Consider the following 19,016-nt stretch of genomic DNA (forward strand, 5'->3'; position numbering starts at 1 on the left):
ATCCGTTCGCCTAGACTGCGTAAAGACGTAGCGACTGCCAACTATAGAGAATAATGAAGCAGAATGAATCGGATTGCTCGCCGGACGTCAAAAGAAGCTTTGAATCAAAAGTGAAACTTGAGCAAATAAGAAATATAATTCGAGTCAATTAATAAAACTAAAGTAATACAAAGACTATTAAAATGTCAACGAACCAGATGGAGATTTGTCAGAGGCGTAAATAAAGCGAGGAATCTCGTGTAAAGCGTTACTGTTGGGTGCTATTCATTAGAGAAAAAGGAGAGAGAGAGAGAGAGAGAGAGAGAGAGAGAGAGAAAGGAAGCTGCGGTGAAGATTCAGGATAGACATGCCGGGTCAATGAGTCTGGGTCAAACGAGCTTGCGACTCGTATCGAATTAGCTTGTCGCACTGAAATTGACCTCCAGGCTAATTCCATAATCCACATTCGTATACGCGTGTCGGTACACGCTATATATATAGGATAATTCGTAATTTTTACCTTGTTTTAGAAACACGGCGAGCAAGAAGGAAGATGAAATGTCATAATTCGCGTTAAACAATGATTTATTTTATAATATAAAATAATTTTACGATCCTCCCTGTTGATGAAAATTTGCATCCATTCGAGTGCGAGGTTGTTGTAGCGTGCGAGAAAAAAAAAAGCTAATTTATCTCGACGCATGGCGTGAGATTGAAAAAAAAAAAAGATCATGCGATTTTCCGCTTTTGACATTATAATCCAATATGACTTTGCGACCAAGTGGCCACTGCAGGCCGTTTAACAATTTTCGTCGGAATTCCAATTCGATTTTATTCATCTCCATTTTATTTCCGCTCGCTCGGACAAACACTCTTCGCCCAACTGTCAGATAAATCGGCGTGTTCGTTGACGCGTTAAGAAAGAAGTCGACGTCGGCTGGGAATCATCAATGGGTGAATTCTCGAAAAAATAAAGGACTTACCCGGCTTCCTGCGGGAGCTCCAAAGCACGGGAGGATGCGCGGATGCGGCGACGGCAGCGGCGGGGTTACCGCCGGAGGCAGCCAGCTTGACTGCGTTCCGCGAACCTGGAAACCAACAAATATTTTTTGCAAATCAAATTTTTATACTTTCATCTTTTATATATATATATATATATGTGTGTGTGTGTGTGTGTGTGTGTGTGTTTGTGTCAAACTTTCGTCTGTGTATGTGTGTGAAAGAGAAAGAGAGAGAGAGAAAGAAGGGAGGGGGTATTTTTAAAAAGACGCGCCAAAAAGACATGAAAAGAGTAGGAACAGTTGTTACATATTTTCCGCAAAATACATATATTAGACCGTTTGTTTGCACAGCCTCGCTGGTTATCGGATTACGCGAAATGTACAACGGTGGATAATTCTTCTGTAGCGGTTATATACAATTAATCGAGAATTAAAGACATCGAAGCGAGGGGGCGAGGAGGGAAGGAGAAACATCTTGTAACGCGAGAGGATGCAGTATCTCGAAAGCGCGGGAATCAAGACTGAACATCACGAGGGGAAGAAAGAAGGGAAAGGGGAGGTGAGAGACCATTATCGATGGCTCATTAAAACGAGTACCAACGCAAGCAATACGAAGCAATACGATGCTTCGCTCGGTATTCGGTTTCACTGTCGCGAATGATAAAGTGACGCGAAGACATTGAATCGCAGGTGTCGCGCAGGCAGATTCTTCGTCGGTCGAATAGATAATTTTTCGCACCATTATTTGCCTCTTCTGTATAGAGATACTCCAATTTTAAAGTGGAGAAAAATTTCTCAATGTGATACATTCCCGGAAAAATAAGATTCGCTTCGGTTCCCACGGAACGACTGTATAGTAGTAGTTGTTACAGGTTGAGAATACTCTCAACGGCTACTGCCAAGTAGGCTACCCGTAACGAGCACGCGGCGGAAGGAGACGTGCGTAATGACAAGCACGGGAAGAGAACAACTCGTGCATTTTAACTGCGCCTTACAGATCGTATCATTTTTTTTTTCCTTTTTTTTTCTCCCTTTTTTTTTTTAATAAAAATCGCTCTAATCAAACTTACAAAATCCGTCCGGTTGCTCCTCGATCTCAGGACTAGACGAGGAGACGCAGCTGCAGGTGCACGAACAGAATAGTCTCCTGCTGCCGTCACCCTTCCCCTTGGCCAGATAACGACACTGTCGTCCACGAATAGCCATCGCGTACGCAAAGGAAGACGTGGAACGTCTGGGACGCGAGGGAACGTATCCGACGAGGATACTCCCCGTCGAATAAGGGAAATCGCGGGGTGCTCGCGAACGGCCGATTGAATTCACGGTTGAATTAACCTTGAGTAGCTTCGGAATTGGTAACAAGGGAAAACGATATGCGTGCTCCAACATGATTCCTCATACGACGACTATATACGCCCATATATCCGTTACTTTCTATATATCCTACGGTCGATACCGACCTCGGCGTCCCGTCTCTTACGACGTTCGTTCGACGATCGTTAACTAATACGATCGCCAACCGATACGTGCATTAAACTTCCGGTCTACGCCTCCGCATCTCATCGGCTTAATGGCCAGTGTCGCGCACGCTCGAAACGCTATTTTTGGCGTCACTTTGGGACGACTAATCGTTTCGATTACGCAAAAGGACGATAAAAGCGATTGTATCTAATATAAAACGCCCTTGGATTACCACACACACACATATATATATATATATATATATATATATATATATATATATATATATATATATATATATATCGGGGGAGAAAAAAAATTGCTAACTCGCGCTCACGTTTTATTCGAATGACACTCCTTTTTCCGCAACGATATCACATTTTCATTATCTTTCAAAAGATATCTTTCATTACTTTCCCGTTGGCCCAGTCTACGTTTGTTCGCTCTAGACTCGTCGTCGTTCTCGATGAATAACGAGCGATAGGCAAAATTAATCGAAGAGCTTTCGAGGGCGAAAAGATGTTTGCTCCAATTTTCCTTTGTAGCTCGCGGATCTCCGATCATGGTTAAAACCTGTAATGTATCTTATGAAACGTATGCACGCTAGAATCAATCGACATGCACGCAAAATCCATAAATATTAATTTGATTACCGTGTACAGTATTTTAAGAACGCATTTTGCCGAAGGTCAGCGCGCCTCGTGTTATATTGTAATATTTGAGATTTGAACATACAGGGTGCTATATTCCTCGCGCACGTCTTTTCAGAAATAATGTACAAAAAGTAAAAACATCCTGGGTCCTGAGAATTGCATGTATCATTTATATTTATTAGATTCAAAATTTTTAGAAACGGAGCGAAATAATAATATCACGTTTTTCTTTTTTGCCCGTAGAAAACAATTATTATTCGATTTTTCCGAATTTTCAAACGCAAACGACAACGCAAAAAAAAAAGACCAATATCTCCGAGCATCGCTCGCGACATATTTACGTTATCATATCGATCGTTCCTTCGGCAAATAACAGCCACGTATCGTAAGTGATACTTGGAAACCGCGCGCGCACGGAATATGTTATATATCGCGCATCAAATGCGCATACTGACACTCTCGATATAATCATTAAGGAATAATTAACTTAATGACAAATAAAGGTAATTGGTGATATGATTGGTATCAAAGTATCGTTCCAAGATAAGATCGTTCAAAGATTCGCGTGATCACGTAGATGTAAAGACGAGAGCGTATATAAAGGCATAGAATCATAAAGCATATTGCCTACGCATTATTGGCTGTTTACGTAATAATAAGCATCGATGTATTTGTTCCTTGTATACGTGATAGATAGAGTTCAATAGCACCCGACAAGTTAGCTCGGCAAGCTTCTTGCCGTTGGTTGCTACCCTATTTTTTGCCCTCTTTTTGCTTCGACTCGGTATCATGTGATTTCTTAGGAAAAGGGTTTCCTTCCTCTGAATTCGTCACTGCGCTTATCATATCCGTGTTTTTTCGCGGTTGTCGCAGAGGCGAAAAATTTCGGCGCGAAGCAAAAGAAAGGAAGAAAAAAAAGAACCGTACAATTATGGCACATATTTACTTACACTGTTGGAAAATTTGGCTTCAATTTAATATCTATTGCATGTCCATACGATCCACATAAATTTTTATGTTTATTTAATATAATATGAATATGTGACACTAATATTATATTAATATTTTAATACAAAATAAATGCAAACTTCATAGTAATTGGAAATAAATTTTGTATAAAATAAACATATTTTTAATGATAAAATTAACTTGGAAAAATATTGTTGACAATCTATAATCACTCTCGCTCCTATAGTAGAATAAAATCAACATTTTTTTTCTGTAAATTTTAATAAATCATTTTAATCCCTCATGAATAATAGGATCTTAAAATTAATTAAAAATTAATTTAAAAAATTAATTTAAAATATGTGCATATGTGCATATATTATATTATTATATGTTATATATTATTTTTAAACTTTTTTCAGTTGTTTCAATAATTTAACATTTGAATTCAATTAACACAAAGCAATATGTTAAATTAATACATGAATATGTTAAATATTTAACACAAAAATTATAACCGGCGTTTTAATTTTTTAACAAGAAAAATTTTCCAACAGTGTAGTCATTTTGTGCACAGTTTCGACAAATTCAAACGATAACTAAAGCGTAATACCATCTAAAACACTTTTAGTCCAAGTTCAGTACACTCGCTGATTTACTCATCTTAGCCTCAAATATTTTTGTTTGTCTAGCGTACTTCTTCTATGGTCAATTTACAAGATATTATATGACAACGTCTCTTTATCTTTACCTTATCCTAAATAGTTCTTAATGAAAAAAAAAGAACAGCTGGAACGCAGTACTTATAGCGTAATAATTAACTGATTTAATAAACGATGTTAATATACACATAAATCAAACGTTTCGGCCCATTTCAGGTCCTTATCAATGAATGTAATCAAAATTCAGCACATAAAAAAGACATCGTGAGGTGGCGTAATAAATAAGAAATGCAACGACAAATTCATAACAATGTTACAACGGTGTTACAGTGTATGCGCTTACATTTTCATGGTTTGCAGATGACAATTTGATTAAAAAATTCCTGCATAAGTTGGGCTTATCCCACAGACGCTCAATTTTCTTTGTAAACGTTTTGACGACCCACTTATGCGGGAATTTTTTAATCAGATTGTCATCTGCAAAGTATGAAAATGTTGTAAGCGCATAATATTGTTATGAATCTGTCATTGGATTTTTTATTTATTACTCCGCCTCGCGATGCCTTTTTTATATGCTGAATTTTGATTACATTCATTGATAAAAAGCAAGTGGGTCGAAACGTTTGATTTATTAAATTATGTGTATTACATCGTTTATATTAAAACAGTACGTTATATAATTATTACTATAAGTATCGCGTTCAGACTGGCCTTCCCTTTTTCATTAATTGATATCTATTTTATGTAATTTTTTAATTTTATTGTTGTAAATATTCCTATTTCGTAAGATATGTCAAAAAATTGAAATCTCAAAGAATTGATTTTTGAACGATTTTGATCATTTGAAATGTTTTTTAAAATTGATTTTTCTTTAACGAAAATTTTGTATGTAAGTAAAAGATTCTAATTTTCAAATTATAAACCATAAAAAAAAGAATATTTCACATATTAAATTTTCAAAAGTCAAAACGAATATATTCTTTATTCATTTCGATAGGAATTTATTTTAATAGAAAATGTTTAATTTAAAATTCTTATATATAAAGATGTATGACAAACATATGCGATAAAAAAGATAAAATATTAGAAAGAAATAGAAATTATACGATAATTTTCTTCACTGAGAAAGAATTAACTTCAAACTGGGCAATGAATATGTCGTTAAAGAGACATGCGAGCTTTTTGGGATATCCTATATATGTGAGTTACCTGAAATCATTTCCTATCACAAGAGAAATAAAGACGTATCTTTCTTGCATATATAACTTCGGTATACATAAATCTTTTATCTCCGGCATAAAAAAAAAAAAACGGAAACGCAACGTGAAGAAATATGCGATAAAGCTCGCGATTCGCCTCATGTACTTGGTCGACTAAACATCAAAGCAACTATGTAACATATCATTTTTATTCGTATTACTTTGCAGTAAGTTTCCTTTAAATGCGTTTTCATAACGACGAGAGATCAGACGAGACATTAAATTTAAACAAGAGTGTAATTTTTTTTGTATAATGTAAATGAAACTTTATTTTCGTTTTTTATATTTTTACAAAATTATGTATATATATATTTTTTTTCTCCGCTCTTTCTCTCTCTTTCTCTTTCTTTATAAAACCAAACACATAGAGCTGATTGGCAAGTCTTTATTTATATAATTTTTTTCGCATATGATATATTTCCGCTAGATCCGTTACCAAAATATTATCCAGTTCGAAAGTATGTCACAGTGTTTCAAAAAGGTTGGAAACCGCTGCGATATTATTTATCGAATGAGTCGCCGTTTGCATTTGTGTGCGTAGTGTGTGTACGCGCGCGCGCGCGCTTAGTGTGAGCATCGCTTTCTTTTTCACTGAACACGCGCTATCTTGGTCGACTTCGAGAGTGTCAACTTTCTGTTAGCCAGTCACAGCACGTTTCACAGACGTATTAGAAATCTCACGGTGGCTCATCGTCGATCGAAATGTCCGACTTTCGTGTCCACGAGGACCAAGGCGGCTCGTCAATTTCATACACACAAATTTCACAAAGATACGAGAAATGATGTTCCGAGGTCGGGCAGATAAAAATGGGTAAAAAGCGATAATGTGTTTTCCGTCCAATACCCGCAGATAAGGTTATCGCATTCGAATCACAAGTGGTTCCCTCACTCGCAACCCACGCAGCCTCCACTTAATTAAGCGTGACTGAAAAAAAATGATCTACTTTTTTTTTTCAATTTGCACTTCTTACGCTTTCAATTTTTTCCCTCTATTTGCATCTTCTATAGCATCTAATAATAGATTGTAAACGCATCTCGTTTTTAGCAAAGGAAACTATAATGCAATTCCAAAGATAGATAAGAGAATAGATCGTTTGGATTACGTTCTAAATAAATGGCTTTTTATTCGTTTATCATAAAATTTGAATAAAATTTGATAATTAAGGGCCCAATCTACTTTAGTATAAACAACTGATTTTTAGAACTTTTTTTTTTTTTGAGAAATAATATTATTGATTTTTGTTTTGATGTCTTATATCTGTTTTTATCGATGTTTAAACAGTATGTCAGTATTTTTTTAGATCTTGGATATGTATTTAACTTATTTTTATTCAATACGAGCTTCTATGCGTAACGTGTTTCAAATGATGGTATAACATATGATGTTCCTCGTTTCTAAAATGAAAAAAACTCGGTTTTAGGATTTTTTTGAGATACTGAATCTAATTTCATTAAAAAAAAGTTGAAAAATAAAATAATGTCATTTAAAAAATATCTTAATTTTACTAAATTTTTTTTTTATTTAACTTTATTAATTTTTTTTATTTTGAAAATAAGAAAAAAATATCAGATCATATCATTTTTTAAATTCTAATTAGATTCTTCTAATTAGGTCACGCTGTCATTTTTAAACACGCCGAAAGGCTGATATTGAACAAAAAAAAAAAAAGCTAATATCCATGATTAAAAAATATTGATGTACTACTTAAGCATCAATAAAAACATATGTAAAACGTCAAAAATATCAATTGTTCATATTTTTCAAAAAAAAAAAAATTCCTAAAAGTCATCAATTTTTCGTACTGTTTTAGAGTAGACTGGGGCCCTTAAATCGCGTGCTCTCGAGTAATCGCGACGATGACTTGACGCAAGACGGCAACGATATAGCCAATCGACGCTGTAGGCCGTTTACCAGACAGGAAATAATCAGTCGAATCCCGCGCTACGTACGTTGCATACGTACGTTGTTAACCTTGCACTTGTAACAATATTGCGCATTTCGTGCGGCGCCTCGACTTCGCGTCACTTCGTTCGCGCCGCACGACGCTATCTACGTATATTTTATCGCAGTATCTTGTCCATCGTACGTATTAATGCCCCGTACGCTACATATATTAAATGAAAACAATCGTTGGTCTGTTGCGACGTTTCGCGCGCAAGGGAAGAAGAACGCGAGACCAGATAGATAACGGACGCTGTTAATTTCGCTCGTTTATCTCCTCGCGATAGTTTCGAGCTTATGCAATTTTGCAACCGACCGTTATTAACGACCGCAAAGCTAATTATCACGAGAGAATGCATTAGCTCCTTTTTTTTTCCTCGCATTCTTACTATTTTCCGCGCTCTTGGAAGAGCGTAATATGCATCCGGAGTTTTTGTTTCCGGAGTAATAAAATAGGTATAGGTACCGCGCTCTTCTTGGAACGGAGAATCTCGTTCGCGTTCTCCGCGTTCCCCGGTTCAAGGGTACCGGATACCCGGGCGTGGTATTTTAGCTTTGCATGAGAAAGAAGCTTCGCCGCTACATTTACCTGTACATTATATATGTCCAGGTGTTTCGTGGTGGTCGACATATTTATACGGAACTGTAGCGCACCGCGTGAATAAGGCGGATACATTTTTAACGCCGCTTCCAGCATCTTTCTCGAACAAAGAATACTCGAACGCGCGCAATTCCACGTCGATTCTGGGGGAGAGAGAGAAAGAGAGAGAGAGAGAGAGAGAGAAAGAGAGAAGAGCCTACGTAAATAACGCATTCTACCGTAATCTTTAACGATGCGAGCGAATCAGAAATTACAGCTCGGAATATTTTAACAGACCTTAGCTATACAGTTATCTCTTTGTGTGTATAAATAATAAAAATGCGATATAAAAATATAACATCGTATAAAGTTTCGCGGCGACGCGTCACTTGACTGCGTCGTGACACTTTGAGAGATGCGCGTTTTTTTGTCGCTAGCAAACTTCATTTTACACACGCATCGGAGTAAAATCATATCGGATAATATACCGCGCTCCCGTCGCGTCTCTTTCCCTCTCGTCTCCATCTATCATAGTGTCTATCTCGCTCCTCGTATACGCGATGTAGACACATCATAATTTTTTTTTACAAAATATAAAAGTATCGTATAGCCGTTTGGGCGCCAATCGTAATCGCAATCGTGATCCGATATCGTAACGCGCAACCGCGAACTAACGGCGTGCGGACGTACCTTTTCGAGACAAAAACGACGTTGCGAGGTCGTACCCTCGTCGGTGAAATTCCGATCGACTTCCGTGAGTCGGGATTCCAAACGAGAGTCTCTATCTCTCTCTCTCTCTCTCTCTCTCTCTCCCGGTCTTCGTTGTTGCGCGCGTCCCCGGTACACAACGTCGCGACGTTATCCAGGAGGAAACGGTAACGGTCGAAATTTTTGAGACCCGAGACCGAGACGCGCCGATCGCGGCCCCAGTGAAAAGAAAAAGGACGGAAGGAGGTAGCGTCGACGCCTGTCGTTGGCGCGGCGCGTCGCGTCGCGTGGCGTGGCGTGGCGTAGCGTGGCGTGGCGTGGTGCTTCCACCAGCTTCCACGACGGACTGCCTGTACCGGACTGCACTGGATGATAAGCCGACACCGACACATTGACGATATTATATAGGCACATATTCTCCTTTTTCTTTTACGAGAGTGTTACGTGGCTTGAAAAATTCGCTGTATGCCAGCGCCCTCTGACACCCGCAAAATAGGCAATGACAGCCGATATTGACAGATGATAACGAGAAATGCTCTTTTTTTTCTTTTTTAATAAAATAATAATATCGCGTCACGTTTAAACGATACGGGTGTATAGAAAGTTTGGGAAAAACATTGGAATTTTAAATTCTAAAAATAATAGAGTCAACTTTGTAATTAATAGAATATTTCAATGATGATGACGGAAAGCAGCCGAAATTTCTACATCGGAGTTTCTTTATCTAGAGTCGATAATCGAAATTCTTCTCTTCTTCGGGAAGTCATTTATTATTATCTCATGTTTGTTTTCTTATATCGAGAATGGAAACGAAAATGTTGGGAAAAATGTTGTACAGTGGAATGTCTCTATTCTTTCTTCCGTTATCAGCCCCACTATCTCCGAATCAGCTGTTTCTCGGTAAATTGAAACTTCTCTTACGCTTCTCCCCCGCTATACGCATGATGTGAAGCATGTGACTATATGCGTATAAAGAGAGAAAGCGAGTGGAAGACGAAGAACGCGATGACATTTCTGCGCATATGCGTTTGATACGGAGTAGGAATGCAGGAATTGAAGGGAGATTTCAGAATAGCGAGAGATTTCGGTACTCGACGATCTTATTGTCAGAATACAGGGATTCGACTGTATTATATATGTGTATGTATATGTACATACATACACTGCATGCATATGTAACTTGCGTGTGCTATGGCGTGCTGTCAAAATAGAGCTTCTCGAAGATCCCGCGATTCTCCTCTCTCGCTGTCAACTGTGCACTCGAATATAATATCTCACTGTGATAAGGACAAAAATTCGCCGGTGCAAAGTATGAAATTTCATTGCGCGAGTGAGGACATAAAGCAAACCTGATATGTGTATATTTCCGCGAAGACGAAAACTCAAGATACCCCTGTGATAAGGACAAAAACATCGTTAGAGTCAAGTTTGAAGAAAATTTCGCTACAAGTGATATATGTATAAAGAAAACGTGAGATACATATTTTGTCCCAACCGGGACAGGGTTTCAAGGAAAAAAGCCGAACCTGAACGTGTCTGATTTCGCTTTCGGAATCGAGCGAAAACGCGTGAATTATTTTATTGTGCTCAACTACCACGCTTTTGGACATCAAAGTAGTTTAAATTGACTGAAATGGAGCCAGCAGGACAGAATCAATCACCTAACGTCTTGAATAATATTGGCGACAGTTCTGACACTAAGGGCAGGTGAGTCTTTCATCCTTTACTTACACACACTTTCTCTGAATATTTCAGCATGAAAAAATAATGTTGATAATGCTTTGCAAAATGTTTATCAAAAAGTTTAATTTGTTTTTTATTATTACAGTTGTTTGTTACTTCGCTATGCTAGTCAGAATTCTCTAGATGAAAGCTCACAGAAACACATTCCTCGTGAGAATGGAAAGGACAAGCCACCATATAGAAATCACCATCACACAAATCGAGCCTTTGACGTCATTAACGAGATGAGAAAGTATATATCTTTGTGTTATCTGTTAAAATATTATTGGACATGTATTGGATTTTTAAAAAAAGATTGAACACTTTGATACTATTATTTAGGAAAAATTTACTCTGCGATGTCATCTTAGTAGCGGACAGTGGTATGGAAGTACCTGCTCACAAAATGGTTCTTGCTGCATGTAGTCCTTACTTCTATGCCATGTTTACAAGTTTTGAAGAACGCGATCAGGAGAGGATAACATTGCAAGGCGTGGATTATTCGGCGTTAGAGCTATTGGTAGAATATGTTTATTCTGCCGAAGTTCATGTCACGGAGGAGAATGTGCAAGTACTTCTACCTGCTGCGAATTTATTACAATTGACAGATGTTCGAGACGCTTGTTGCGATTTTTTGCAAGCTCAATTGCATCCATCTAATTGTCTTGGTATTAGGGCATTTGCAGATCTGCATGGATGTCTCGAACTGTTGACGCACGCGGATAGCTATATAGAGCAACATTTTTCGTAAGTTTCCTCGAGTCTTAATGCATTAAATCAGACTATATTGCAATGATAATAATTATATTCTTAATATTATAGGGAAGTGGTCGATGCGGAAGAATTTTTGACGCTGGCAGCTGATCAAGTAGCAAAACTTATCTGTAGCGATCGTTTAATGGTACCTTCCGAAGAAAAAGTATTTGAATGCGTCATTTCATGGGTACATCATGATCTTGAAAAGAGGCAGACCGATTTAGCTTTGTTAATGGAATATGTACGCTTACCTTTGTTGTCTCAAGAATATTTAGTACAACGTGTGGAGGAGGAACCACTTCTCAAAGCAAATTTACAATGTAAGTTTGTTATTACAATATATGTATGATTATCTAAAAAAGACGAGGCATATATATATTTTGAATTTCTACAGGCAAGGATTTCTTGATTGAAGCCTTAAAATATCATTTACTGAAAGGTGAGCAAAAATCGCTGTTTAAAACGCCACGTACTAAACCGAGACAGCCAAGAGGCTTGCCCAAAGTATTGCTCGTTGTCGGTGGTCAAGCTCCAAAGGCGATCAGGAGCGTCGAGTGTTATGACTTTAAAGAGGAAAAGTGGTATCAAGTTTCCGAATTGCCAACACGACGTTGTAGAGCCGGTAAGCCAATATATTTACGATAAAATAGTGTTTTTTTTTTGTTTTTTTTGTTTTTTTTCTATAATGTAATGCAAAATTTTGCATCATAGGGCTTTGTGTTCTCGGTGGACGTGTGTACGCTGTTGGTGGATTCAATGGATCATTGAGAGTACGAACGGTTGATATTTACGACGCCGCGGCGGATCAATGGTCACCCTGCCCCGAGATGGAAGCTAGGAGATCGACACTCGGTGTAGCAGTGCTTGGCAATTGTGTTTACGCTGTACGTTGTTAATATTTTTTTCTGATATTATCGATATCAATTAAAATTAGAAAATGACAACTAGAAAATATTATCTTGTGGCATTGTTAATTCTTTTTTAAATTAAAACTGATATTTTTTATGTTGTAGGTTGGTGGTTTTGATGGTTCGACAGGATTAAATTCAGCCGAAGTATATGACCCGCGCACTCGCGAATGGAGACCAATAGCGCGAATGTCAACGCGACGCAGTAGCGTAGGAGTAGGCGTTGTCAAAGGATTGCTGTATGCTGTAAGTTCCGACAATGAATATTCTCGTTTCAAAACGATCTCGTTCCTTATATATTTAATGTAGAGAAAAAAATCCTGCGATTAGGTTGGTGGTTATGATGGAGAATCTCGTCAATGTCTCTCTAGTGTCGAGTGTTATAACCCAGAGAAAGATCAATGGAAACCTGTACCAGAGATGTCCGCGCGTCGTAGCGGTGCAGGTGTCGGTGTCCTGGATGGTATTTTATACGCGGTGGGAGGTCATGATGGTCCACTGGTTCGAAAAAGTGTAGAAGCATTTAATCCAGAGACCAACCAATGGACTCCCGTCAGTGACATGGCACTTTGTCGTCGTAACGCCGGTAAGTGATTGCTTTTGGATATGTTTGATTCTTTTCCCTCTAATCTTTATAAATCTAATATGAATGCAATATATGAATAGGTGTCGTGGCATTGAACGGACTTTTGTACGTTGTGGGTGGAGACGACGGTTCTTCCAGTTTAGCATCGGTAGAAGTTTATTCTCCAAGAACTGATACCTGGACCACCTTGCCAACTTGCATGGGAGTGGGACGTAGTTACGCTGGTGTAGCTATCATCGATAAACCAATGGCCCCCGCAATGACAATGTGAGGTCTACAATCCGCTGGGCATGCGACAGAACAGAACACGGACCCGGGTGCCGAGATATCAGACTCGTCACGGGAAGCCGGGCCCAGCGGTGTGCAAAATCGCGGCGCGAGCCACAATTGTCAGGGTCCGCGTTGCGTTTGTCAGCGATACGAGAACGGCGAATTAGCCGCGGTAATAATGAATCAAGGTAGAAATAATCAAGAGAGGGAAGACAGCTATCAAAACGTGGGTCACGTAGCCTCGCGCGCCTTTCCACAAAATCGTCTTAACAATAATATGCTACAAATTCATCCGAATTTGAATCCAAATTATCAAAATCCGATTGATTTAATACGTAATTACAATCGTCGACTACAGCAGCAGCAGCAGGAACCGGAAGAGAATATTTATGAACGTTTGGACAATGACGATGACGAGGACAGCGATGAGAACGCGGAGGTTTCTCGGAACGAATCATTAGCTCAAAACAATCAAAATAACGGGGATAATCATACATACGAGAGAATAAACGAACGGATATCGTGCAGTAGTAGAGCGCATTGTCGTTATAAATATCATGTACCTGCTCATAGTTTCTTGAATGATATGGAGGGTACCAGAAATGCGAGCCAATACGATCAACCGAGACACATCTACATTGATTATTCCCGACTGAGTAGTAACTTTCATCAAAACTCCTTGAACAGATTAGGTCGTAATTGCTTTTCCACTGAAAACATCGCGTATGCTTCCACGAGACGCTCTGCACATCCATTTGCGTATAATTGCACATGTCCATATTGCAGACATGCAGACATGAGATATATCTGCCATCATTGTAATAATCTACATAATAGATCACGGTATCAGGACACTGCTAATTCAAGGCACTACGTATATCAAGTTTCGAGAAATTGCAGATGTCCGTTTTGTCGCGGCGAATACTCTTATACAAAGTTTCCCGTTAACGCTCTTCGAGCCGCCGAATTATTCAAAATGGAGTGTTGCCATTGTAGAAATCCCGCCAATTGCACTTGCCGCGGTAAAATACTGTCAGATTCGAATTCTGCGATTTACATCGGAAGATATCTGGATTGGATTAATCGGACCGGACAATCCGTCAATAATCCTTTATACGCCATGATTCACGTCGGTAGGATGGATCGCGCGTCGATGATTCCTGGCCATGGAAACACATCCAACAGCGGGAATCCATCTAGCAGCGCGGATCCTGGGCCGTCGACATCTAACGCGGCATCTAATACGAGATTCGGTGAATCGAATCCATCTTCAAGTTTGCGATCTGTATTCGCTTCCGGCGCCTCTACATCAAATGCTTCTATCTGTCCTGTAAATCGATACATAGAACGCCAACATATTTGCGACGACTCTTGTATTCGCAGCCAAAGTGGCAATCTAGCTGGAATATGTCAACTTCTCGGCAGATGCGAGAGAACGGAATGCAATCACGGGAGACTCTCGGTACATTGGTGGTTTGTGAATAAATGGCTTCCATTATGGAATTCTCACAATCTCGATAGGAACGTGGATGGTGATAGATCATGTCATGTAGACGAAATATCACGGGAACAGCGAGAGAGCGACAGCGATGATTCTTAAATCGAAGAATTTTTTTATCATCCGAGTGCCTGTTTTGCCTGTGTTTCGAATATTCAATCTTCCATCTCCCATTATTTGCGATGTGATTACGATTTGTCGACCCGCTCGTAACATGAGCTCGTAATGGTACTGAGATATTTGAAGCTTAATAATGTGGAAATAGTTTAGTGATACAATAAGAACTTTAAATATACGCCCCCTTCCCCAGGTGAGACAATAAATTCATATATTGCGATCTCGAAATATATTTAATAAATATCATTGAGGGACTGTTTTTTAATTTGAAGCAATAATGATTTAGGTGAGTATTTATCATAAGTGTGTTACACAATTTTCAATTTTATATCTTATTTTTACTGTAAATCTATTCTGCACTATCATTTTGATGCACAAAAATCTATAAAATCATATTATCTAATGTACATACACATAGTATACATATAGTGTGTGCGCTCTTTCATTTTTATTTTATCATGTTATTTTATTTATTTATCAGGATTTCATGCTGTTGGTTAAAGTTTTGTAAGTACACTTTCAAAAATATCGAATAACAATTGTTTGAATATCTATTGATGTCACTGTGTATATATATATATATAAATGTTTGCAAATAATAGAGCTTATAAAAACTTTTCAACTTTGTGACACTCAACATTAACAAATTTAACTAAGTCGATATCGTAGCTGTGATATAAATTAAGTTGTTTAATTCTAATGGATTAATCTTAAAAATTATATTATAATTTTACATTTGTTTGAGTTACGTACATTTTTAAATTTTCTAAAGTGAAACGAGTGCGTTTGAATGCATGAATGCATCTGACAGAAAATAATCTTGAAAAGAAAACAAAAAAAATATGTATACAGAATTTTTATACAATATATGACACAAACAAATTTGACTAATATTTTATAGACTTTATGTATCGAACAAAATAATTACTTGTTTTCATTAATATAATATGTGCAATTTAAATGTTATAATATATTTGGTATACTCGACGTAATCATTTATTTAAGTTATTTTTACATAATTTATGCAATACACAAAAATTAATCTAATTAAACGATTAAATCTCTTATGTTAGTTTCCCATGAGTGTTTGCGCCATCAGTACTTAGCGATATTATGCAAATCCTCCTTTGAAAGTATAAGGATTTATTACATGACTGTCATATATTTATTAGTAATATTCTCTATAAGACTTCCTCCCTCTGTCTCTCTTTCTTTATAAGGATTTAATTAAAAACCTATTGCGCCAACATATATGCCACGAATCGATATGTATATTTGTGCTTTTTTTACGTGTGTATGTCTGTATTATAGCGCTTTCAAATGAAACATGTATTTTCTATAAGGACAAATACAGATGACAACACAAATGCCTTAACACATGAACTTACGTACATATCGGAACGCACGTGTATTTTTCATATACGTATATGCAAAATATATATATAAATATGCCGATATGTGTATAAATTTGTGAAAGGCATTTATGTTGTCGAGCATATATTTAAAGCGATATTACGATGCTTTATTTTAGAGAGTTAAATAATGTTCGATATATTATGTATTATTTTTTCAACTGGACATGTCTCGTCATATTTAGCTCATATTCTAAACATATCCGTTATCAAGAATATCACGATATATTACCTATACAATGTTGGTCTGAGGGCTCATAGATTAGTCAAGTCAACATGTCGCTATGCGGATGAATAGTATATAGTTAATTGTACATTGTTTTCTTTTAGTATAAGATCGAGAAATAAATCGAATCTCTTTCTTCGTATCCAAACGTATATAGAAATTTGTTTTATGCAATTATAAATGATTGAACTGTCTAAGCGCATAATTAACCACCTGTGTATGGACGATTTCTTTGTTGTATATAAGAGAGGAATTTGCGTTATTTTAAGTTTCTTTTTTTTTTTTAATTTAATTTTCCGCGCTAAAGAACGCAAAGAGATCTTATCAGACTTCGTGTGAGGGAACATGTCAACGTCATTTATCACGGTTTAATGGACATATAGCGTTATAAATATATGTATGCATATCGTACCAGGACCTTTTTTTTTGTTCACGCCCCCGTGAGCGTCAAGGCCAACCGCTATCACTTCGACGTGTCACAATGGTCCTAGCACTAATAGCATTCTAGCTAACTAGTTCCATGATTAGTTAGCGAATACGTATCGGCAATATGCGTATAATTTTTATAAATAATTTCTCGAGGAACCGTTGAAGAGAGAAAAAAAAGGAGATATCAATAGAGGCTGGAGTTTAAAGCTATACACGTGGGATTTTGACATTTGGATTCATATGTAATAATGCAGGCTCCGTTAATACGAATTGAAAAACTACAGAGAAGGGGACGAAGTATCAAATTAGAATAGTCAAAAATTGATTATAACGAAGAACAGAGGGTACGCTCTCTTGCGTAAGTGTCATTGACGTGTATTATGATCGATAGCCGGAACGACACTTCAAGTATGTGGGCGTTGGCACTTCACGTGACTTGTCACCTTCGAATTCCGTTTCATTTCTCGATTCGATTAAAAATCTCTAGCAGGAGTACAATAATAAATGCGTCATTTTTTTTTACTCGGAACAATCGTTTACCGACAATAATCACCATTCATATATATCGCTCGCGACTTGAACTGACAAATTCATCGCAACTGACAAGGTGGGACAATCGTTCGTACATACGCGTGTGACGAATTTATTGCGACCGTTACGCGTGCATAATCAAGCGTGAATCATGGAATTGTCGCGCGTGAGTGCTGCGAGAGTTGCGAAACTCGGGCCGTACGACGTACGTGTCACGTGCGCGAACAATTCTTTTTTTCGCGGTGCTGGTTCCGGTTGAATTTATTACGTGACTTATTTATAATTCTATAGCAATAGGTTACAGTTGTAATACAGAAGCCGCATATACAGGAAGAAAAATTAAACTTCTTTCTATTTACTTACACGCACACATCTCTTTTTAAATCGAAGCAAGATGGAAAATTTCTCAAAAATATTTTCATCGCGAGCTATACCTGAAGATAGCGCATAAGTTCAATAAATATTTATAATGTAATAATTAATTTTTTTTATAAGCAGTCAATATATTATTCTCATATAAATTCAAGAATCCCGAATAAATAGAAAATTATTTAATGTCTAAATATATTACTCCTTACATTTTGTTACATTATCATATTAAAAATATACATACTATTTTGATTACATTAGCGCGCGCGTCGATGATATGACAGTAAGAATATTTAAAAGTGTAAAATGTTTCTTGTAAAAAAATGACACTTAGTGAGTGATTGCCAAGCTTCTCAACAGAATCCTGCAATTATTGTTTCGAAATCGGGATCAGCCGATCATGTATCCGCATTATTACACAGAGAGGAGGCTGCACTCGATCTCTCCTACAGAGAGGCTTCCTTCTCTCAAGGGTAAGGAAAGGTGTCGCCTGCCGAGCGTTTGCGCATGGTTCATTGTCGGTTGCACAACAATGAACTCTAACGAGGGTAAGCCTATCACGGGTCCGTGCGCGCCAGGCATTCGGTTCCCTTTCAGTCCTTTCTTCTTCAGCTTCACCGGCGTTACATATGCGTCGTTAATATCGATTTACGATCTTATTTCTTACTTCTATACATTCACGTGGTGCTTTAAAACAAGTTCTTTGTGTACAGAATTGATTACACACCAATCGAAATATAATTACTGTATTATCGGAATTGTTATGACATTTAAATTATTTACGCATGTACGATGCACGCGTATAATATCATATTTAATTCATTAAAACTTTGAGAATACAAATAAAAAAATTTGATTCTTTATAATATGAATGACATAAATAATTCTATATATCTTTTTTTTTAAATCAACAAATTAATTTTTTTATTGTGAGACTTTCCTTACATGTCGGACGAGTCTCTTCCTCTCTTCGAAATTAACACAGACTTGAGGATCTTA

General features: G+C 37.4%; 2 protein-coding genes across 3 annotated transcripts in view; one reads left to right on the forward strand and one right to left on the reverse strand.

The window, feature by feature from the left end:
- LOC126851574 (dual 3',5'-cyclic-AMP and -GMP phosphodiesterase 11-like) overlaps positions 1-9,550 on the reverse strand; it is a 27,552-nt gene extending 18,002 nt beyond the window's left edge. Inside the window, exons 1-2 of one of the 2 annotated variants that reach the window (XM_050595696.1) lie at positions 9,176-9,550; positions 963-1,067 (exon numbers count right to left, since the gene is read on the reverse strand). Coding sequence is in view for 1 of the 2 variants with exons in the window: in XM_050595681.1 (XP_050451638.1) it covers positions 963-1,067; positions 2,051-2,369 (424 nt within the window). In the remaining variant the exon portion in view is untranslated. Of the gene's footprint in view, positions 1-962; positions 1,068-2,050; positions 2,568-9,175 lie in introns of those variants that run through there. The other variant, XM_050595681.1, reaches the window with a different exon arrangement.
- Positions 6,287-17,099, forward strand: LOC126851624 (ring canal kelch homolog). The gene is made up of 10 exons (XM_050595777.1): positions 6,287-6,774; positions 10,405-10,900; positions 11,022-11,168; positions 11,258-11,662; positions 11,738-11,991; positions 12,066-12,293; positions 12,383-12,555; positions 12,685-12,825; positions 12,910-13,165; positions 13,246-17,099. The coding sequence occupies exons 2-10, from the start codon at positions 10,827-10,829 to the stop codon at positions 13,434-13,436; spliced, it is 1,869 nt and encodes a 622-aa protein (XP_050451734.1). The 5' UTR covers positions 6,287-6,774; positions 10,405-10,826; the 3' UTR covers positions 13,437-17,099.
- Positions 17,100-19,016: the final 1,917 nt, after the last annotated feature.

This window comes from Cataglyphis hispanica, chromosome 1, assembly GCF_021464435.1.
Source record: "Cataglyphis hispanica isolate Lineage 1 chromosome 1, ULB_Chis1_1.0, whole genome shotgun sequence".
Taxonomy (NCBI): Eukaryota; Metazoa; Arthropoda; class Insecta; order Hymenoptera; family Formicidae; genus Cataglyphis; species Cataglyphis hispanica.

Coding starts and splice junctions, on each gene's coding strand:
- LOC126851624 (XM_050595777.1), top strand. CDS start 10,827: ATGGAGCCAGCAGGACAGAATCAATCACCTAACGTCTTGAATAATATT. Junction 11,169..11,257: donor GTCATTAACGAGATGAGAAA/GTATATATCTTT, acceptor ACTATTATTTAG/GAAAAATTTACTCTGCGATG. Junction 11,992..12,065: donor TCTCAAAGCAAATTTACAAT/GTAAGTTTGTTA, acceptor GAATTTCTACAG/GCAAGGATTTCTTGATTGAA.